The sequence below is a fragment of the Centrocercus urophasianus genome, unplaced genomic scaffold, assembly GCF_019232065.1.
Source record: "Centrocercus urophasianus isolate 14NV4802_14NV808 unplaced genomic scaffold, USGS_Curo_1.0 seq_7, whole genome shotgun sequence".
Taxonomy (NCBI): domain Eukaryota; kingdom Metazoa; phylum Chordata; class Aves; order Galliformes; family Phasianidae; genus Centrocercus; species Centrocercus urophasianus.
Window position 1 is genome coordinate 5,764,137 of NW_024885310.1, and position 23,956 is coordinate 5,788,092.

At 37.9% G+C, this 23,956-nt stretch overlaps 1 protein-coding gene across 6 annotated transcripts in view; it reads right to left on the reverse strand.

The window, feature by feature from the left end:
* The window catches only part of ANO3 (anoctamin 3), a 194,979-nt gene that overhangs the window by 142,573 nt on the left and 28,450 nt on the right, over nt 1-23,956 (reverse strand). For 2 of the 6 annotated variants that reach the window (XM_042837285.1, XM_042837284.1), the window contains exon 1: nt 23,086-23,574. The exons of 1 other annotated variant lie outside the window; for it this stretch is intronic. In XM_042837285.1, the coding sequence (XP_042693219.1) occupies nt 23,086-23,239 (154 nt within the window). In that variant the 5' untranslated portion in view covers nt 23,240-23,574. Of the gene's footprint in view, nt 1-17,265; nt 17,338-22,497; nt 22,530-23,085; nt 23,575-23,956 lie in introns of those variants that run through there. 3 more of the 6 variants (XM_042837289.1, XM_042837288.1, XM_042837286.1) reach the window with 3 other exon arrangements.

Here is a 23,956-nt window from a genome sequence, read left to right on the forward strand (position 1 = left end):
CAAAATATTGCCATGTAGAGCCTACAGCTGAAAGGTAAGCCCTACAGTCTATGCAAGAGAGAACAAGAGATGCGAGGGAGTTCCTGTATGGAGGTTGGACTCACATTGCACCTTACACCAAATAATTGAAATTTGTTAAGCAAAAAGGCAATTAGGTGATCTGAAACAATAGTATACGGCAACAGAGCACACCGTGATTAGGAAATCCAAAATATTACAAGTAAAAAAAACAAGGTAAAATATGTTTAAAGTCAGAATAAGCACAAACGAAAAGGCTTTCTACCACGTTTGTGTTCAGTAAGTGTTCTCAAGGGTTTTGGAGATATTCTTTGAATCAGACAGCATAGCTCTCCTGTATCTTCATTTGAGCACTTGAAATGCAACAGCACTGCAGTTTGACTCAGCCATCTAAAAAGCCCCGAAGGACTAGAAACTGCATTAAATGAAGTTCCAAGAGAAGGAAATATAATTGAGTTACATTTTTTATTTCCAGAAAGGCTATTCAGTCAATCTAAATCCTTCATGCTGGAAGATCAGGCCTAGAATATTTAACACATTATAGCACTTTGTGGGGTTTTTTTTGTTGGTTCTTTTTTTTTTTTTTTTTTTTTTTTGTATATAAAAGCATTGGCATCTTGCCTTATTGATCAGTACCAAGTTTATGTTAATTTCACATTTTGCTAACATGGCTGCTATTAAACCCAAATGAATTAAGCAATCAAAAGAGCAGAGTTGTCCATATCATCTTAGTTTGTGATTTTAGGCAAAATCCTAGGTTCTCTATTGTCCACCAGCATTATCCAGGCACAGCTAAAAGCTCAATTTGGGCACCTGATCAAGCTGTGGGTGCCCCCATCCACTGCAGGGGAATTAAACTAGATGGCCCTTCAATGTGTCTTCCGACTCAAATAATTCTGTGATCCTAATATTTTCTGCTGTGCTTCAGGCATTTTATGCTTGAATGAAGGAGGCAAATAGTTACTACTTATCTGAAGAAATCTTTTCCTGTTTAATCAATGTCTTCATTTCAACACAAATACTTAAAACGTAATTTTCACATCATAATTAGGCTAAAAAAGCAAAAATAAAATCCTACCATGCAAGATTTTACAGCTTCTACTTCTGTTCACTGTTCTTGAAGTAAGTGAGTTGCTGAATTATAGAGAAGCATAAAGGAAGCTGAACTAGGATGGCTGGTGAAAGGAAAAAAATCTCTTTTTATCATTGCTTACAAGGTTTCTAATGCAGCTTGGACAGTTTTCAAATAAACCATGCCATTTTCACTTCTAATTGTCATTGAGTGGATGAAAGGAATGCATTTCAATACAGCAAAGCATTTGGAATGTGTTTTAGTCTGTATATCTTACATAATACTACTGGTCTTAGTTTTCCTTTGTTTTCCTTATACGGGATTGAAAAGAAATGGAAATAGTTCTAGTGACATTATCCTGAGATCATGATAATCTTAGAGGAAATACCAAGTTTAGTGACTTCATTGCTTCCAAGACCAATTAAAATCACTAAAGATCTTTTACAGGGCTCTTTGCAACAGTGGTCTTTAAGCTCCCACAAACTTTGTTTTGTTTCCAATAAATCTGTTGAATCACAAAATAGCAGTGCATTACTATGGGAGGACATGTTGTTCCATTTTCCCTACATATCTCTGGATCTTCTGAGTTCAAGTTTCAAGGCACTTGACTTCTCATCCAAGACCACCAGAGTTCACGTAAAAGGAGATGGATAGTACCTCTGGGTGAACACAGCGGTCATAAAGAAGTCGAGCGTATCATGAACTACTTTCCTTAAAGGACAAAAGCAACGAAGCACCCTTTTATGAGTGAATGCATCTCTCTGTTCCATAACTGAATTCAGTTCAGTTAAGAGAATAGAAATTTTGACAGCTGCATTCCAGTCATCTTACACAATATACTTATAATTAAACAGAGTTTAACAGCAAGGCTTCATGAAATCTCTCAAAGAGCACAAACCTCCTTCAGTACTACTGAACATACAATCTGAGAGCACATCTTTATAGCGTGCTACAGCTCATCAGTTACTAAAAGAAATACCACACAGAATGAATAAATCAAGTCGGTAGAAAAATTGTGTACATCTACTTTAAAGAAAATAATCTAAGAGAGTCACAAAAATGTTACCTGGATATTTCTGCAAATAGAAAAATAATCACGCTATTGTTATTGAGCTAAAATATTCATTGGGCAACTCTGTTTTTTGAATCAAATAATGTAAGTCCCTGGTGATAAATGAAAAATGTCAAGATTTGCAGAATCGGAAATAAATACAAAAGTCACTCTGAAAGTAACGAGTTTGATTCAATTCCATAGAAACTACAATGTGTAGATAGAACACAGTAATGCTATTTGATTAAAAAAATTCTCAGCAACAAAACACTGTTTTTCAACATAGTCATCACCCCCCTAGCACATGACAAGCTTGTCAAAATCTCCTCCAGCAGAGGTAACCTACCGTCACCACTGCTGAAATGTACCACCCACCACCTCACTGTGCTCACATCCACTGTTTGGTCTCCATAAACACGCAGCAAGCATTGAGGAACATCAGTGGGTACCAGCATATCCAGTCTGCTTTGGTACTCCTGTAGCTCAGTCTTCACAAAAGTTAGGCTAAGTAATAGGAAAGAACTGATGCTCTTAAAAACATTCCGCTGCCATCTATGCATCCAGAGCGATCAATCAATTTTGTTCTGAATTACAGAAAGACATTATTTGAAGGTTGGGGGGTTTATTTGTTTATTTGTGGAAGCGTAATTTGAAGCTCTGGTGTGGTCCACCTGCACCGCACGTTTGACCTCTCCTAGAAAGTTTTTCATTCAGAAAAAAATTTTCTGCAGCATAAACCATCCGTATTTTCAAAGCGTGCAATGTGGCAAAATGTTTAAAAGCTGTTTTCTACTGAACACTGGCATTTATCTGGGCACTTAGTACAAACAGTACCGGTCACGTTAATTGTTTCAAGCCACACTTTTGTACTATAGCATTCAAAGCCTGATGTGAGTAATTAAACTGCTCAATTTATCAAGTAATTCTGACTTTATCAGTAGTCCTCATGGTATTCTGTATTTGAAGTTCTGCTATATATCCATCAACAGAGACAGAAAGCTAGGCATGAAGCAGCCATCAATCTTCACAAAATCAGAGCTTGGAAATACATTTTCCATCTGATTCAGAGAGAGATTGTTTTATTTTTATGACTTATTAATGAAGTCATAAAGAAGACCTTCCCAAACCAAAATAAAGACATGCACTTCAAAGTGCCATCTCTTATCCTTCAATTTCTCAAGTCTATAAACAGCCTGAATTAGCCAGAAAGACTAGAGATTTTTATTTTATTTTTAACTCAGGACAGCCTTTAATGGAAATGTTGTAATACAGTGTGAAGTAATGCAATCTCATCTGAAAAACAGCACTAAAAAGTACTACAGAACCAATAACTGCTCCAGTTAGCTGTTGAATCTATAGTCGTTGATAGGTAATAGCTACAGGTTACTTCGAAGTAGAGCCTTCTTGCACATAGACCTTAGTCATATCACTTCTACACTTTTCCTCTCAAACGTATGTGGTAATGCGAAAGATCAATTTTTACGCCTATTCTCAAAGGCAACGTGAACTGGATGTTGCAAGACATTTTGCCAGTAAGCCATCAGCAAGACCATCTGGCAGGGGTTTCTTGAATGTTTTCCATCTCATTATCAATCATCTCTGGCTGCTTTATGTATGTACATTGGGCCTGATCCAAAAATCCACTGAATGGCTTGAATTGACTTGGGCACAGTTTGTAGGAGTCTGTACTTGCAACCTCAGCCTCCCAGCGCTGCTGTTAGTGTGTAGGTATGCTCCAGTGCAGCAGATGACTGAACCCTCTGTGAGAGCACGAGTAGCATGGCGATGGATGCTGGGACGAGAGGTTGAGGCACCCTGCGTTTGCAGCCACAGCAGAGCCTAGTTTAGTGAGCTCAGACTTCAAGCATGTGGGTAAGGAAGAGTTCCCTTCAGAAAATTATCTCTGTGTTCTGTATATCTTGAAGAAAAGCAGATAATTTTATTGAGAAATTTTCTAAACTGTTTAAAGTTTGAAAATCTTAAGTTTAAAAGGTTAACATGAGGTTTACACAATGCATAAACTGTTAATGGTACTCAGTTCTGTCCTTCAAGAACTAAACACAGAACAGTTACTGTTTATTTTAAGGGCAGAGATGGCATTTTATCAACCGTTGACAGACTTGAGCATTTAAAATATTACATCTATCAAGTGAAGTTCAGTTACGCCCAAGGAAGAAAGCCTCAGTTATTCCTTTCTGGCACTGAGATCAGGAAGAATTTCAGAAGGAGCCAATTCCTCTTTTTTTCCTTCGGCATACCCTCACTTTGACTCTAGGGACCTGAAAACCACTGTAGGCCTGCAGGCTCTGGTCAAGGTCTCTCCTGGAGTGAGGAATTAGGGCAGGTCCACACGGAATCATTAGGTGAACCCTGCAATGGTTGAAAAGATGCCCACGTGGGCTACTCAACCCTGCCTACTTTTCTTTTGACCACTTTGGTGTTCCTGAACCAATGGAAAAAGCAAAAATCATGGGAACAATCTTGAGACAGTCAGAAAAATAACAGTCTTCAACTTTAAGTCCATTTGCTGTGAACTTCTCTGTCTAAAAGGGGACACAATAACCACACACATCAGTGCAGGTTAGAGGCTGACCTGCTGGAAAGGAGCTCTGCAGAGAAGGACCTGGCTGTCCTGGTAGATAACAGACAGGTCATGAGCCAGCAAGGTGCCCTTGTGACCAAAAAAGCCAACAGTATCCTGAGGTTCATTAAAAGGAGCGTGGCTGAGGGAGATGATCCTCCCTCTGAACTGTCCTGGTGAGGCCACATTTGGAGTGCTATGTCCAGTTCAAGAAAGACAGTACCACAAAGATGATTAAGGACTTGAAGCATCTCCCTTATGATGACAGGCTGAGAAAAGTTGGACTGTTCAGCCTGAAGAAGAGATGATTGAGAAGAGTTCTTACCAGTGCTTAAAAATAATTAAAGGGCAGGTACAAAGTGCATAGAGCTACGATGTTTCCAGCGCTGACCAACGAAGAGACAAGGAGGCAACAAACTCAAACTGGAACATAGAAACTTCTAATGCAGAAATGAGGGGAAAAATAACTTAAAAAAAAAAAAAAAATAAATCAGTACCACATTGTAGAAAAATCAAGCTTTCATCAATGCCCATGACCTAATAGTATACACTGATTAATACAGCACATCCTACACTGGTAGGTATTACTCCTGGTTTCGGGAGGGAGCCAAGAAGAAACAACACAGCCAGTTCTGAGACCTACAAAACTAGAGGCCAATTAAAATTCAGTGAACATATCCTTAATGTCAGTTTTTCAAGTACGATCAAATTTGAACCTGCACTTCCCCATCTTAATTCTTGGCACCACTTTGTGTTTGTCAGCTATGACTTTAGGGATCACCATAAGGGCAACGAGGGACCAAAGGCTGAGATCCACTGATAGTCAGCCAGACAAAACAGTGTTTATTTCTTAATACAGAGACTGTCACTAAGCATCCGTTGCCTATGATTACATGTATCTGGAGACATCAGCGTACTCAAGAACAAACATACATGTTTCAAATAAATACATTAGAATGGGAGCAAAAGAATTGTTATATGATAAAAATCCTTAAATGAAGGGCTACCATTACAGCTGTGGTGGTTCAGACTCACTCATTTCAGCTGGGTATAGAAGAGAGAAGGACCAAGTCCTTGCCCTGTGAAGCAGCCATACTGCATATACTCAGTGAGAGCTTTCTGTTTGTTAACAAGTTGCTCATTTCCACCTTTCATCACTTAACAGTGTACAGAAAAATGGCAAACTTGCTTCGTAGACAAAACCATTCTAGTTTCACAGTAAGAGTCAGTTCACAATGTAAAAAAAAAAAAAAAAGAATTAAAAAAAAAAAAACTAGTAGATTTAAACATTCTCTTTTACTTATTGCTTTCCAAACACAGGCAGTTTTAAATACGAGGGTTCTCCTTTTATTTCCTGCATGTTGCTCAAGTTCAACAGAAAGCATGACATAATATATAAATGCGGCACTATCCACTATTACGTCCAATTTGCTCTTTCTAGTCCTGTTTTTGTGTTTACACTTCTTTTACTAGGTAGTGTTGTCTGTCTCTTTTAAGTATTAATTTCCCTTGTTTGTTCACAATACATGATTCATTTAAACTCAAGTAATTTGATTTGTCTGACAGGAGGTAAACATCCTGCCTGTATATCCACCTTTCTTAAAGCATATTCAACATTCAATTCCTCACTTATCTCTAAACATTCAGTTTTCCGTCAACATTTATTCAAAAACTGTGTATATTCTATTAGGTCATGTGGTTGGTAGCATTTGGGATTTGATTCTATTTGGAAGAGTTCCTTGAATATGCATACATATTGATGATATCTATTGTCAAAGTGAAAAGTTACTGAAAAAATTGGTTGCTCTCACGTCTTCTATTTCATATGTCTGTTTTATAACATTTTAATAGAAGTTTGCATAATATTGCAACAGCAATCATCAGCTTCTCCCATAGGTTACTCTTTATCACTTCTTCTCACCACCTGAACTGTAGAGATTAGAGTGAAATCCAAGATTTGTTTTGCTTAGTGTCACATCTGGACACACATTTAAAGAATATAATTATTGTTAGGACAGGTAAATGGGAAAATAAAAGGAGAAATTATATAAAGCTGTTTCAAACTGTCCTGATGGCACTTAAAAAAAAGTATTTTGAACTGAGTTGGGATCATTAGCTCATTAAGTAGTGGAAAAATTATATTCAGTATAATGCCTGTTGTTAGCAAATTCCCACAGAATAGTATCTATTCATTTTTCTACATAAAACCAGTAAATTCCCATTATAACGATACTTATCTGTACTTTTTGTTATTGAATATTTATGTCAACTTTGTCAAAATAATCAGAATGCTACAATGAAGCTGTGAATAAGCTTAAGTTTATACAGCTAGTCTGCTTGATCTGAACTGAAGCTATTTCTCCCAAACCTGCTTACAGCGTGCAAGCAAAATAGGATGACTGAATATCTGGATAAGTAATGACAGAGGAAAAATATTCTCCATTGTAATCAATATGTCAACCTCTAACATTTAGCTGTTATAAAGAGAAATAATGGCCATTAAAATGCAAGAATAACTTCGACAAGGAGTGTTTGAGAAGGGCTAAGTCTTACGAAGTTTAGGTACATTTTGAGAAGGGCAATCTGAGATTTGCCAGCTGGAAGAAAAGTGAAAATGAGAAATATTTGGAGAATCATGTCATGCAGGACAATGGTAACTGCTTATGTACACATGCAGATAAAAGACAAGATGACTGATTTTCAGCTATGATGCAGTAGGTAGTGCAGATATTAGCTACCAGACCAGGCAATACAGTATATTTCTGCCCCATGCTTCACCCTGGAATATGTCATAGTACAGATGTATCTTCAATTACAAGAGTGAAATTAACCACTAAAGGTGCCTAAAGATGAACACGGGGAAGAATCAAAATAACTACATATTCAAATCCTGGACCATGCAAATGCAAACAAGTGCATTTACATTTTTACCCTTCAAGAGATTGTGCTTTTAGGGTAAACAAGCAAGTCATTCAGTTTATGGAGTGGGGAACTGTAAAATATCTTTCAAAAAAGACTGGTACAATAGTTAGAAAACATCCAAATCCACTTTAATCTGGAAACAATTATAAGAGCAAGAGTTTTAATTAAAATAATTTGGCATCTCTTTGTGAAGAAGGAATGCATTAACACAAACTTTCGACCTGAAATTCTCAAAAGAAAAAGGCTAACCTCACTCAGAAGCTATGGAACTATCACTAAAGCAAGTTTTTGGTATAAGACAAACAGATTATTACTCAACTAATAGTGGAGTCCAACCATCAGACTACCTAGATTGTTTATGAAACATTCGGCTTAAAAAGGACAGGCAAGAGAGGCGAGTTAATCCCTCCCAAAGAAATTCCATCTGTCAATTTCTGGGAGAGCATTTCTGTCATGAAAAGTATCATTTCAAGATCTGCTTCTCCAAGGTCTTGTTGTTTCGTCATAAATGCTGTAAACAGTATGTCTTTTATGAAAAAAAAAAAAAGCTGTTAATGAAAAAAACAAACAACACAAGAAAACAAACACCAAACCCCTATCACAGCTCCAAACTGTTAGGAGTACAAAATGCTTGGCATTTTGTATGTTTGCCAATGCAAGTCCCATTGGCAATCTTCTGAAGAGCACATCTCAGTTGTTTGAAGAGCTTTCTTTCTCTATCCTCTCTAGATTAGGAAATTCAGAAACAAAGATTAATACTTGTCAGTGGCATTTTGGTTGAATATGCATGCCTTCTGTGTGGCTTCCACATGCCAATGTCCTGAGGCCAAGTCTCCAAGCAAATGAAACAATTGTGGGCACCAGAATGTGATGTTTTGTTATTATACATCACCCATGTGAGACACAGGAAGCTACTTAGAGCAGTCCCTGGCACGCTGAGCAGACAACATGGTGCTCCCAAGCAATTCACTCACACAGTTCAGAAATTAACATGGGTCACTGGTTATTAATTACAGTGGAGCATGCCACTGGCATACTCCCAGGTTGATCCCTCAGGACTATTCTGGGTGATGCCTTACCCCCACAGTAAACTGGGCAATTCTTGGGCAAACAACATGCTTGGCATCATGCTGAACTCCAACTCTGTAAGCTGTGCAGAAGATCCTTTGGTTTCAGGACAGCAACGAGATTGTGGAAGACGAGTACATAAAGGAAATGTGGGACAGAGCAGGCGCATCGGCACAGGAAAATCTACCTTGTTGCTTATGGCTAGCAAGGCAAATGGCTTGCCAGTGCAAATGCCCACTTACTGCAACAAGAAGTGTATTAAGTTTAAAAGATAAAAGCTTGAACTCTCAAACTCTGTGACCAGAACCTGCCTGGGCTGCTGTCCTGGCACACCCTTAGGGCAGGGGATGCTGGAGGTACAGTAGTTATCCTCAGAAGTAATACATAGATCACTAACACCTGCACTGAATGACCAGCCAAAAGGTGAATCACCAAGATGCTGCCATAAGATCACCATCATTTTAACGAGACTTTCAGCAGTTTGAGTGAGTGCCAGCAGCTGCACCAATAGCAGTAGCAGGGCAATAACAAGCTGCATCTGCTCAAAGGAAGCTTTTTCCTCTCTGAAGTTGCTGTGAACAATAGAAGTCCCATGCATCTAATCTCACCCTACTGAAATTCCATGTCTAATAGACAAATTATCTCAGACTTTTTTCCTGGTAATCTGCAAAAGGGCTGCAGCAAGCTGAAGGTACAGACACCACTACAGCAGTACCTATCATAAAAATCTGTAGTCTCTCTGACTGAGAATGCCAATTTCATTTCTTGTTGCTAGACTCTGCTTGGATTTCAACACTGAGTACCTAGCCTATCCAAACACAGCCTGCAGAAAAATGCTGTGTTTGTGCTACAGATAAGCTGAGCGTGCAACTCCCTATTCAGAAACTGCAAGGAAGCAAAGTCTGAGCTTTTGGTCCTCATAACAACAATTTTGCATAAAAGTTGAACCAATGATACTGCAAACACAAAGAAAAACAAGCAGTGCACGTTTTACCCAGAGCTTATCGATCTGTATTGCCATATTTCAAGGTACAAATCTTCCATCGTGATAACAAAGGAAAAAATGGGGGTCAAAAGTTACTGATGTAGGAGTACACAAGATGAGAAGAAATTAGCCATGAAGTTATGTCTGCATTGATCACTTTTAAGTGTACGGATCACACGATGAGAACAGAGGATGAACATCTCAGAAGAAGCATATTTACACAGCCATTTCTAGTAAAGCGAATCATAGGGAGCTTCCAGCATTAGTAAAAGTAAAAAGATTAAATATATTTCAATAACTAAGTGACACAATGCCATCTCTTTTTAATGACCGATTTCAGCATCAACAACCCAAGGGGTTGGTCTCCATCTCCAGAGCTCCCTTTCAACCCCTACAATTCCGTGATCTTGTGCAACAACTGAGATAAAAACAACAGGCCAATTTTCTTACTGACACTCATGTTTTCAGTACTGAATACGTGCTGCCATCACCAGTAGCTTCCTCACTACTTTCTGGCTTTTGTTCTAAGCAGTCTACACTGACTTACCAAGTTCATCGGGAAGAAAACTCTGCATTTTTACTCAGTAGTTTTGAAAGAGTTTGATACTTCTGATCTGAGTGATATAAGTGAGTTTAAAAATATACAGCAATATCCTCTATAAGTTTCATGTACAGTGCAACCATAAAAGCACTATTGTCATGTCAAAAAAACACTGGAAACCCTGTAAGCTCAATATTAGTCACTTCTGCATTTACACAAAAGTAAATCAAGACTAAGGAGTAGCAGCACTGTCAGAACAGCATTAATTCAGTGCATAGTATAGAAGGAAAGTTGCATCATGCAAAGCCTTAGGCATTTCAGAGTATGGCTGCCTAAGTATTAAGTCAACAAGCTTACAACTGTTTTCCAGCTGAGCCACCACCTCACCAAAATGAAGACCCTTTTTTAAAAATGAATCATTTTTAAAATGAATTACATAAATGACTACTTTGCTTGTCAAACCAGACATGCTGCAAAAGGCTGGTAAAAAAAAAAAAAAAATCATTAAAACTTGGTATTGCCTAGAAGGTATTTTTGCAAATCTTTGTTTCTTGCGTAGGCTAGAATTGCAAAGACATTTTAATCAACAGAGGTTGTAACGAACCACAGATTCTATTAACATTCACTGCTGGTGTCCTCCTTGATAGCTGCAATTTCTAACCTGTTATCTTCCTTAAAAACCTACAAACTATTTTTCTTAGAGCTTTTAAACATTTTTGAAGAAAACGTTCTAGGCAGGAAACACCAATACTCTGCCTCTAAAGAATGTTATTTTCACTGCCTGCTTTCATAGAACAAAAATTTTCATGAGAAGCAGTCAAACTTTGATAACTATGTTAACAACTCTTACTGCTACACTTTGTGATACCTAATTTTTATTACACACATCAGAATGCTGACATAGGATGTCAGTACAAGCACATGCTACAAGAGCACGATCAAGTCAAGTCTCACCATCAGATGTTCTTGCTTATTTAGTCTCTCACTTAAAGACTGAGTTTTGATAATTAGTTCTTGACCAACTCTGTAAAATTCGTCTTTTTTGTTGCTGTTGGACTCAAAGTTTCAGAATAGCCAACAAAGGAATTTAAATTTGAAGATGCAATGCATCTGTAGTGCAATATTGAAGTAAAACTATTAGCTGCTGGAAGCTTTCAAGCATTAACCAACATTCTAATTAAAACAGGTGCAATTTCAACTTACATCATATCCTTACGTTGTGCTGCAACAACCCAAGGCCAACAACACTGCAGAAAGCAGGCTTTCTCAAACAAGCAGCCTCAGAGCCAGTGCTGGTGTGTGCCAGTGCAGAGGCGGAAACAAAGAGCTGGTGCAGCCAGGCTGCTCAATAAACCTTTTCATATTTCATTACACAGTGCTGGGCAAAAAAGAAACACAGCAGCTTTAGACAGTGCCAAACACTGTGTTACAAGCAAAGTACTAACCAGAATGTGTGCATATAACTGCAAATTCAGGAGAATAATAATAAAAAAGTCTTATTTTGAGATAAAAAAGAAGCAGAAACTCTTATTTAACTAGTAATCTGGTGTGCTCTCCCAGGTGTTCAAGCAACATTTTAAGGCTTCTTCTTCCTGCTTTCAGCAACAAAGCAGAGTAAGAAAACTTCTGCTCTGAAATGGCAGAAAGGAGGAGGCCCCACAACATCTTTAAACCTGTTGCTTTGTCATCAGAAATACTTTGGGGAGGGCAGCTTGAAGAAAGCTCACAAGCCAACTTGCAGTGTGTGGCAGCTTCATGTTCGTAACGTTTGTCAGTTTTTGTTATATGCCTTACTTTGAAACACCTTTTCAAACGGTGAGAGAGATCCTTTGTACATATGGCTATAGTGCTTGCTGCTATAAATCCAAAACCACAATTGCACCCACGCCCGTGCTTCACACACTCACTGTGTGCACTGCAATGAACAAAGGATTGCTGACAGGGCCAAGTGCTTGCCTTCCCAATCTGTTCTCGAAGGCAATATGTAGATGTATGCACCACAAGTTGTTCCAGGTTTCAACAACATCTCAAATCACCGCATAAAATGCCTCAGAAGCACACTGTCACAAGCTAGCAACATCCAAAAGATTTCTTGCTTCTCTCCCCTTATCTTTTTAGGAGGAAAGGCTCAGCCATTTTTACATTCTAGGCTCTTAGTTAGAAATTAATTTCTGCAACCCTATCTGCAAGTATTCTTCCTTCCCCCCCATTTTAAAATTGATTGAAAAATCAATTTTCACTTCCATAAAAAGAGTCAAAACCTTCCTTTGAAACTCACTATATCACTTACTTTACAAATGGCTCAAGTTGCTATTTGATTTTTTTTGTAACAAAAAGATTAGTGCTTAAAGGATAGGAGTATCAGTAAATGACTATTACACAAAGATTTTCCCTTACGAAGGGGGAACTTCTGAATTCTCTGTACTTATTTCCCTAAATTGCTTTTCACAAGTGATTCCCATTTACAGTTCAGACAGTTTTTACGCTCACAGTTGAATTTCATTGTGATTATTCTACAGGAATTAAAATTTTGCACTTTTGTATTATAACTTCAAGATAAATCCCCTCATTTTAAGCAAACAGGTGCAATTCTGTGAACCATGAGCCTTACATGAGGCAGAACAACTTCCCCATCCTTAACATGCCAATTTGAATGAGAGATAAAGAGAGGAAATGCTTATTAGTAATAAAGTCAAAATGGCATTTTAACTCCAATTCTGGCCTTCTCTTTGTACTTGGCAAACTATATCCCAATTCCTTGTATATTTTTTGCCATTATGCAAAGGAGACACCAACACATAGGAAATATCTCTGCTGTCTAGCATTAGCAAGTATTGTACACCTTATTCTTGCTGAAGAACATCCATTAAACTTTATAAAAAGTACCCAATGGATAATAAAGTTTTAGAACAGTAGAAAATATATTCATGTGTGTGCACATCTTTAAAATTAAAACCCACGAACAGCTGTACAGAATTTAAGTTTCATCAGCTACTTCATGGTATTGGGCAAACGAGTTGGGACCTCTTTTTTTCAGAAATGCTAAGTGGTCCCATTTCCATGCAAAATCAGGAACAGATTAAACGGCAGTATCCAGTAAACTGAGTATCCTCAGTTTTCCAAAAATTGCCTAAGAAAACATTCCTTGGTACTAAAGACATTTAAAGTTACATAGGTAGCACATCTTTTATGGCTGAATAGATATATTAAGAATATAATTTCATAGAGCTTTAAAAATGAGGCGATAAGTGTGAAGAAGAGACCATAAAAAACATGGAAAAAAAAATAAGGTACAGTTAAACATCTGATTTCAAGAAAGGAACTAAACATGGATGCTTGAAGCATGTAATATATTTGGAAAAGTTGTGACTCCAAAACAGAGGTATAAAGTAACAAGTGACAGAACAAATGCTAAAAAAAACCCAATGTGAAATGTGCAAACAAGATGAAAGCAACATGTTGACAGTAAGATGAATGAGGATGCCTTTTGCAAAGGTCAAGGAAAAGTTTGGAATCTGAATAGAGGGGAAGTTCCAGGTGCTACATGTTGAATAGATCAAAACGGAGAAGAGAACATAGTCAGACCATGAAGAAGAATGAGAGAGAAAGAGAGAAACAGACCTATGGAAATGAAACAACACGAACTACACAGAAGAGAGTCAAAATCAGTTGTGAGGCTTTCCAGTGCCAATCGTAAGATGATTCTTTGAAGGCTGAAACCAGCCTGAAGACTTCTTTCATCTCATTTTACCCCACTGTTGATCCAGCTAAAAGCAGTGGTTTGGGAAATTCTGTTTCGAGTGACTAAACTCTATTTGTGAATCTGACAACTCATTTTCTTAAGCTTGGTGCCATCCCTCCCGCAGGGCTTCAGCGCTGCTAATTCTGATCAAGTGGTAGGATATCCTCAAGGAGGGACTGGAAACACAGAAACAGGATACCAAACGTGCGGACTGCTGACGTAAGCAGGGGAACTCCTATAAACTCTATCAAGGACAGAAAAGCTAACAATTCCCCACAGAGATCCCTGTCAAGGGAAGAAAACCAAAAGGAAATAAAGATTAAGAAACAGGGTTTCCTTAAAATGGAAGTAGTGATTTTCAATTTAGGTCCACTGTAACACAACAAAGGGAAAGCAGGGCAAACAAGTTGTATTAACGATTTGAGGCTGACACTGGGTCTATAAAATGGGATACCTATCTGTACACCAATCTATTTCTTTCCCAGTGTGACTGAACATTCCAGTAACACATCCTGTGTGAAAAGAATGTTCTAATGACAAAACTGTGTTCTTCCAGAAATAAAGGAAAATAATATCAAAGAACATTTGTTACACGATTCAGTTAAAATCAGAGAACAAGGCCAAGTCCCTCTCAAGAACAAGATAGCAACATTTGAAATAAGCTTCCCCTGTCTAAGTTTTGAGGATCCTTGACATTTCAAGATTTACATCCTCCTCAGGCTTTCATAAACAAATGAAAAAGGCACAAAAAATACACAGACACACAGAAAGTTCCCTAATCCTAAATGACTCTATCTTTTGTCTTTCTTTTTAACAGAAAGAAAGAAAATATCAGTTCTACCCAGAATACGCTTGCTATTTTTACTACTGTTTGTTCCTGAAATGTAACATTAAGTTTAGTCAACAGGAAGGAGCAGGGACCATCAGCATCTCATACCACAAAGCCACAATAGCAAACACAAATGTTACAGCAAAAGTAGGCTCTCTGCTTCTATGCTTAGTTTATTTTCTCAGACACAGCTTCTAGAGTCTGTGCATTTTTTTTAAATTAGATTAAAAAAAAAAAACAGAAAACACAGATTGTATGTAATTATATTCTTGATTAACGTTCATCAGGTATTGCATTTCCAAAAATGAATCCTGTGTCAAAATGCCATGGAATAGAAAAGACCCTTTTTGCTTGTCAAGGCTCACAGTCCAAGGGAGTCTATTCATTCAGTTTGTCTCTAAAGCTGCATTAATGGAATTTGCCTTTGTGGGAATACTGGGAGAGAAGCCATGCAGACCTCATACATCTCCCTCCTGAGCAAAATAGAATCTGACAACTGGAATCTTGAGCATAAATCTGAAACAGCAACACAGGATTCTGATGGCTGTTCACTTAAACGGCTCATCAGAACCCAGGTTCAGCAGCATAGTGCTCAAGTGAAGAAGAGATTCAGTAAACAAATGACCTCTGCAGATTCCTGGGGTACTATCTAGTCTTTCAGAATTTAAAACTTTTGAATGTAGGGAGACGGGAGCAGCTTTGGAATGTCAACATCAAAATGGCTGGAACATAAACAGCAAAGGTCTTCAAAGATGAACTGAGAAAAACTTTGCAGAATAGTCCTCAGGTTGTTTTAAGGGTATTCTGGTATTTAGACACTTATCCATGCCTAGACAGGGAAAGCAGAAATGTGTTTTAACCTCTTATTCACAGTCCCAGTGCCATGCCCAGTGTGACACCTGTGAGGAAGCTTTGTATCCAGAATGACTGAATAATGATTTCAGCTGTTATTCCTTATCCCTGAAGGAAAAGTTTGGGAGAAAAAAAGACAAGGAAAAGAGGATTTTAAGCAACTACTAGAAAGCATACAGACAACAAACTCCAAAAAGCTTGCTGATAAAGACGAGAATTTCCTTCCTAAAAAAAGTACGAGAAAATCATTCATTTCTAGTTATGCAAGAAGGTACTGAGGAAACTAGTTTGCACCCTAGAGCTCAGGTAGGACTTACCAAGCTCATTGATAATGCACATCTTTATGTTCTTCAGAATCACATCAGCAAAACACTATTTTGCTGCCTTTCTTGTTAATAACTTCCTGAAATATATGCTAGTAGCTGACTACAATTACGTGTTTTCACAAATTATACCACATTACAGAGCAGAATAAAAGTACAGAAGGAAAATAAGGAAGGCCCTAACTTCAAGAATTTCTGATACATAATCTAATTTAAGATGTTGTATTGGAGTGCACTCTCTTTTGATTTTGATGTTGAACAGAAGGCATTTATTTTAAAAACAGTCACCTTAAAAGTTCATTTATAACATTAAAACAAAAACCTGGAGCTAATTATTTTTATAACATATACATAACTTAAGAGATTTGGCACAATTGCACTGGCTCAAGAGATTCATGTACTTAGACTTAAACAACACTCCTCCATTTCTATCCCAAAATTGGAAGCATAAATACGATAGAAATCTAAGTAATTACTAGTACTTCTCCACATACAAATGCAACTCGGTGTTACCATCTCTGTTTAGTATTTTACCAACAAAAGAGTGGATTTTAGGCAGTCAAATTCTTTTCCACTATGTACTCTCAGAAAAGTACACTTGTCTCTTCCAGCACCACTCAAAACTCTATTTATAACATTCTGTTGCCTACACAGATGACTGCATACAACTCTCTCTCCCATGATGTCCTTTCTAAATATTACGAAACAAGTGTTTTTGGAAAGCTTATATTTTTTAATCAGATTAGCTGTGAGTATAGCAAAAGACATGAAGCAATAGAAAGAAGATCTAGTGGAAATTCTGTACATTCAGGATGGTGTAACAGAAAGCCAACTGTAAGTTGCTTTGAGACAAAGGAAGAAACTGAAACGAATTCTAAACAAAAGCATTTTGACTACGTACAGACATCATCTGTCATCTCACTTCGCACTGTCTAGACACTGCTGTCACATTTCATAGTATAAAGTGTTCAAATACTGGGGACAAGCGTATCCTGCACTGCCAGAGGAGTGCCCTTCTTTACGTGCCAAAGTTATTGACACATCCTCTTTACATACAACACTCAAGAACTCCAGGCTTAGTCTTGAAAAACTGGGGCCACAAGAAGGCATTTGTCATTCTAATAGCACATAGAAACATATTTTCAGACCTCAGTTTTTAAGAGACCTTAAATACCTCAGTGACTTCCCATCTGTGTTTTCATCTTGCATGCTTTAGTCTACTGGACACCTGTTTCTCAACAAGGTCATTATTTAAAGGGAAAAACTAAGCATATAGCTTACCTCTGCCAACAAGTACTCCATTGCTATAATCAACTTTTGTAGCTGTGAGATACAGACTGCTACAGGAAGATTGCTCAGGCTTGACTGTTGTTCCCAATTATTTTTTTTTAACCTTTGTTATTGATTTTGGACTAATGTCTTGTAAATATTGACTTCATCTTTCAAATGATGAAAAGTTTTAGTAGTAGCTATGAGGGCAGCTTTCTTTATGTAGATGTGCTACTATTACTACTGAGAGAATTTGGAAAATAAGTATTTTTACTCAAGAGCTCCAACTTTAAACTGAAAGTAAATATCTCATTAGGGGAAGGAAGAGCACAGAAGAGAAATGATGCCCCTGAGAGAAATTAAGTTTATCCAGCTTAGTTTACATTTATTTTAGCTATGTGAAGATCAAAATCATGACTCACAGGGGCAGAGGTGAATGCCTTAGTGCACTCAACCTCTATGTGATCTCCCAATTACTCATTAGCTACAGCCTTACTTTGCATGTTATAAGCAAACTTTTTGGCATAAAGGACAGTGGTAAAGAGAAATGTCTTCCAGGTGTACATCTAGTACATCTTCAGGATGAGTAGCAGAAAAGACTGATACTTATAAGTTCTACTGAGGATATACTTTATAACCTCACTTCAAGTGAATACATGGACAGTTTTTTCCCCGTTTTTCCTCCAGTTGCAGTCACTGAGAGCCATTTCTCTTGGGAAATTACACCACATTATTTAGCGACAAGGACATAAAAAGTTCTGCCTCCAAGGTACAGTGAGAAATCAAGTTCATGTTGGGAAGGATGGATAATTATTCTGTTGCCCATCAGAAATAATGGAATGCATGTTGCTACACTACAACTAGCAGACTAATAACTCATAGAGCCTCTGTACTGCTGAATTCCTTGTTTCTTGGTGGCTTTCAGCTAAGTGCTGGCTGGCTGTGGAACAAGTTCAAGGGTCATATCTCAATATTGGCCTTCCAGTGTTGGTCTGACAAGATCTCAGTTACTGTTTCTTGAAATGAAGGAAAACCATATTCCCTGATCTTTTGGTACACAGCAGGACAAGAAGAAAGATACAGAGAAATAGTACCTAAGCTTTGTGCAATCATTAGTTCGTTAGGTTTGTTCATTTCGCATGGACACTTAAGTAGTTCCAAAAATTGGGTTGGTTAGGTGTTTTGAGCTCTGATTCTGCATTGCAGCTACATCCAGAGTGCATTTCAAGATAGTGACCTTCGATTGCACTGTAGCTATTAGACACTGTGTTATGGTGTCTGCTCTCTTGCTTTTGCCATGTAATCCTACAGTGAGTCATCGAGGCAAGTAGGTGGTGTGGTGGAGGCGATTTATGCAGAAGACACTGGTTTATCTGCGCTATTTATCAGTTCTCCAGACACTGCAATGCAAACAAACACTTTCCAAAATATAAATAAAGGGAATGAAAAAAAAAAAAACCTCATTCAGAAACCACCTTTTAAACTTCAGGAATAGGAGACAGTGGTTTAGCAGAATTTCACCAAGGATCTCTCTGAAATTTCAGCAAAGACAGCCATCTATTAAAGCAAGGGGTGCAGAGGCTTAGAGAGGAAGTTCATACAGGGCTTTGCAATGAAGAAGAATCTGGAGATTTAGGATTTTTCACCCTGTAAAGCTCTTGTTAGTGATTCCCACTGCATGAAAGGAAATGCTCCATTCAGAGACAATCACCCACCAATTTGCATTGTAGTTTCAGCTGATATCAGAAAGAAGTGAGAGGCTGCCTAGGTGGGTTACCAAGAGAGATGGCAGCAAGCATTCAGTTCAGCCCGTTGCTGCCTCTTAGAAGCATCTTGGAAAAGTGAGACAGATAACTCTAGGGAAGCTGAATAATTCCCCACTGCTTTTCCAGCTCTCAATGGTTATTTAGCCCTTAAACTTTGCTAAAATTGTTGTTACAACATATAAGCACCTAGTACATGAGTGGTCTTGGGCACAAAAATATGAATTAAAGACCTGAAAGCATTTACTCAGTTGTAGCATCTATGTCCTGTAACTCCCACTTCCCTTTCCCTAAGCTCCTTGTTAGCCCAGCTGTGGTTTTCTCGTGCCATCTGAATTATCCAGAGAATTACGCACAAATGTGTTCTTCATTTTTCACGTGTAACCCTTTTAAGACTCTCTGAGTTCAATAACTCGTTTTGATCCTTTTATATCTGCATAAAGCATCTGGGATATTTGTAACAAAAACGCAGACTAGTAGTAAAAAATAGCTTTTGAAAAATAAGATATTTTCCTCTGGAAAATGACTTTCACATCTCTTCCTAAAAAAGCTGGTTTGGTAGAAGAGATCACAAGAAGGGCAGAAAAATGTCTTTCCCTAGCCTTTAATCTTTTTTTCTTTCTTCCTGCAGATTTGTCAGATCTTGCTTGAAGATTTCTCTGTACCTGCAGTATTAAAGTCACCTGATGAATACCCATCTCCTTTCAGGACAGTTCAAGTGCTGTACTCAGATTCAGCCACTGCCATTTTGGTACTAACAAAGCTACCTTCAGGAATGTTCTAGAACATCTGTGGAGAAGCATTTGAATGCGTTTTTTCCTTAGGATCAGAAAAGGAGATAAAGACCGTTATGGTAGGTTGGATGTTCTTGGGCATTTCCAGGATAATGAGAGATGAGACAGGACATCATCTATCAGTGATAAGTTCTGAGTCTGTGCAAATATTTACAGATAGAATATTCAGAATAGTTTTGCTTCTTGTGAAAGAGTCTGAACAGTGAATACACCAGGTCCTGAAAGATGTTGTGTCATGGCAAATGCAAAAGCTCATGCCCCATGTTCCTGTATCTTCAATAATGCTCATTTGCCACTGAAGAAGGCAAACTGCTGTAGCTGTGACACTAACACTCACATTACCCTGTATTGAAGTAGAATTCTTCACTGGATAGACAGTGTTTAAATGAAAAAAAAAAACAAAAAACAAAAAACAAAAAAACTTCATTTCTTTCCCAAGACTGTTTGGCATCTTTAAAAATCATCAACCCACATCATCATCTTCTGTGCCTCCAAATATCACTGCTCCACTCCAATGCTCACCCAGAGTCCAGCTGTCCTGAGTACCATGGGAACCAACACTGGTCATTCATTTACAAAATGCCCCATGAATAAAACAAGGTCAGTCACGTGTTTCAAGATTTCCTCTTTTGAAACTGTCTAATATTACACTGCAAGTGATCAACCCCCAAATATTTTTACAGTGCCCTGCATGGAAAAAACAGGGCACACAGAAAATCAGTTTAACAGTGCTGTAGTTCATATTCTAGTGTATTACTTGCTGCAGTGTATTCTGACACACTTGCAGACCCCAAATAAAAAGGTATTAGGATTAGTACTGATGTCAGTACAAAAGACTGATCTACATGCAGTAAGTTTCCTTATAACATTTCCTACCTAAGAAGAAAGAAATAGGAAAGTAATTTAGCATTTATACCCCATTGCTACAACTTCAGTTAAAAAAGGAACAAGATGATGTTAATGTTTTCATGCCCCAGTAACTCTGAATAGACATCAGGTCTTCTAAAGACATTTCCATTTCCCATTCGTAGAACATCATACTATTTCAGGATACCACTTAACATTGCCAGAGTGTTCACTTTTCTGCATTTGCACTGTTGAGTATTATGTTCAGAATTAAGCCCTCAGTACTACAGGAAAATGCTTTCTCGAGTGACAATGCCTGTATACTGAATTCTGTTTTGTAAACAAAAAAATCTTAGTACAAATAAGCACATTAAATTAAGAACTTCTCATAGCAAATATGAGCAGCAGAATAGGGCATCATTCCAATCCTTTTTCTAGATTTACACTGAGTTCAGATGTTTTCATAGCTCTTTCTGCTTGAAAAACACCCCATTCTTAAAAAAAGAGGATCAATAAAAAACTGTTTTTTTTTTTTTTTTTTTTTTTTTTTTTTTTTTTTTTTTCTTTTTTTTAAATCAGTGGCTATGATCAAGCAAGTAGAATTTCCTTCTAGGAGGTGACCTGTGGGAGCCAAACAGGACTTGTTCACCCTATTACATTCAGATTTCAGCTAAGCCAATGCAAGAATGGAAGCTACAAACAATTTGCCTACTTCAAACACTGGCAAAGGAAGAAAAACAGAAGTCAGGTTGCATTTGCCTAAAATCACCATTTATAAAAATAAAAGTACCCACATTTATCTGATTCTTCCTATGCAAAAACAAAAAAAAATTACCCATAACTCGAAGATGATCAATAGCCCTGTTCCTGGTTGCAACATAAGCATTTGCAAGAAATGTTTTTTTGTGTGTGTGTTTTTCTCTTTTTTTTTTTTTCTCCAAAAAAAAGAAAACATTTCCAAAAGGAAGATTCCCACAAGGAGATCTGATTTTATTTTTTTTTTCCAGTCTCTCTCCTGCAGAATCTAATGTTGTAGGCTCACAAACAGTATGCTGCTCAGGTTGGAATTTCATTTTACAATTCATTGACGGGATAGGCTACAGCGGGTTACTTGGACATTTAGTTGAAGTAGCTAAGCACATCACTTAGCACAAGCATAAGTCTCTAGACAGCTTCTTTGGGATAGGAGTGGTAACCTTCAAATTATGTTACAGCACCCCAGGGTACAGACAGATGCATGATTCCTGTTCTTGCAAAGATATGCCAAACTTCCAGAAGTTGTTCTACCAAGAACATAACACTTATTGAAGGCAGTACAAGAATTAATTAAAAAAATCTATTAGGAAAAGCATAAGACTCCAGCAAGAGAATAGATATCATGACATCCCAACCATCTACCCATTTTCTTATTTAAGAACTGAATAATAAGAGCTGTTCCAAAAGCTTGTCACAGATTTCAAAATGTTTGTTGAAGACATTAGTTATTTAAATAGTCATTTACTTCAGCTGAGCATAAGTAGCAAGTTGTTCTGTCAGAGGATAAAGCATTGCTTATGTGCAAGATACTGTTCATTTTTCTTGCTTGCCCTTTGCTCCAGTGGTCATAAACAAATGAAAACACAATAAAACTAAGAATATCCCTTGGGAACTATTCAAGACACAATATATGATGTAGTCCCACAAGCAATCAGAGTAGCCATTCTTAAAAGTCATTAGCTAAATTTGCAACCATCCGCTACTTTAAGGAAGTTTTACAGAGATAAGTGAGATTGCACTGGTCAGCTACAGTAACATCAGCAAATTCAAGGCAACCACATACTGTATGTTTCCATGACTGATACCTCAGGGAAGTTCAAGGTGCTCGTTCAGCTGACATTTTGGAGTGTCTCCTCTTGCTATCTAATCTAAACTATCTCTAATCTATCATTACTCCAGCCTATATTAACACCTACCACAAAACAAAAGCTATAAACGAATTGCACTGGTTATAAAAGTGTTGCAACACATGCAGTTCCCTCTTTACAAACCCTGATGTGATGAAAAATCTCAGAGGAAAGAAGAGGGCATGGTGTAAGCACCAGCAGGCACAGCTTGTATCTACACCTTGTATGTGTCATGCCAATGCAGCTGCTGGGACTGCCCTGACTTAACAGCCACAGTACCTCACACAGACAGCTCACCATCCAGATGATGAAAAAGTAGCAGTCTCTTGAGCTCTCACTAGAGTACTCAGAAGACTCTGAAAACATTATTAAAGAATCGACTGTAAGTTATTCCCTTCACTGGCAGGGAAAATGACTTTGGCTTGCCTACACACGACAGCAAAGCCTCTCCTGCATTTCTCATCAGTCTTACACTTGACCCACAGCATGTTATATGAGTAAATAGACACAGAGCTAAGGAAACAGTTGATATAAATGCAAGCTTACCAGCTGGTGCTGAACAGGAGCAGTGAAGTTGAAACCCACAATACTCGGCACAGAACTCACTCAATTTGCCTTCCTTAAAATCTGACTTGGAATCCTTTTTGCTCTCACTCTCATCCGAAGCAAGTTTATCCAGTTCAATTATCACAGCTGACATTGCAAGAGTCTCAGCTTAACCCAAAATTAAAATAAAGCTCAATTAAAGAAGCCACCTTAAGTTCAGTTTTCCCAAGCTTGCGGTCTGGGGAAAAAAATAACTTCCTATAGTAAAAATAATAGTGCAAAATGCTTTTAACTCTCTTATCTGAGGAACCGTATTTTCATGAAGCTGCTCTTCCAGCTCTGCAGCATTTGCTAAGCATTGCAGCTCTTCTCTAAGGTGGGTAACTAGTTTCAAAAGTTCTTCTGCTCTTGGAGTAACAGCAATATTACAGAATTTCTGCAGAACTCGTACAAAAATAGGAAGGGTAAGTGGAGACATCTGTAACTCCACGAATTTCTGGACTAACTTTAGAAGCCTGACACCCATCTCGCTCCCCACTGGTCCAGCTGGGAGGGGCTAAGCCATACCAATGAAAACAAGTGCAGCTGCCTGGGGAAGTTCCTCTGGCCACACTTGGGTTTCCCTGGTGCTTGCTCAGGTCTCGATCTGGGATGTGTGGTAAGCTACATACACAGTTACACTGCTCCTCAAAAACAGGAAGGAATAGCTCTTGGTTTCTCTGTTCCATACTTTAGAGCCTTGATTATTTTTTTCTCCCCCTAAAGAAACCACTTTTAGTAATATTAAGAAAACTACTGGTCCCCATCCTTGAAACATTTGATTTTTGCTGGTTTTATTTTTTTCTCTTTTTTTTTTTTTTTCCCCCTTTTG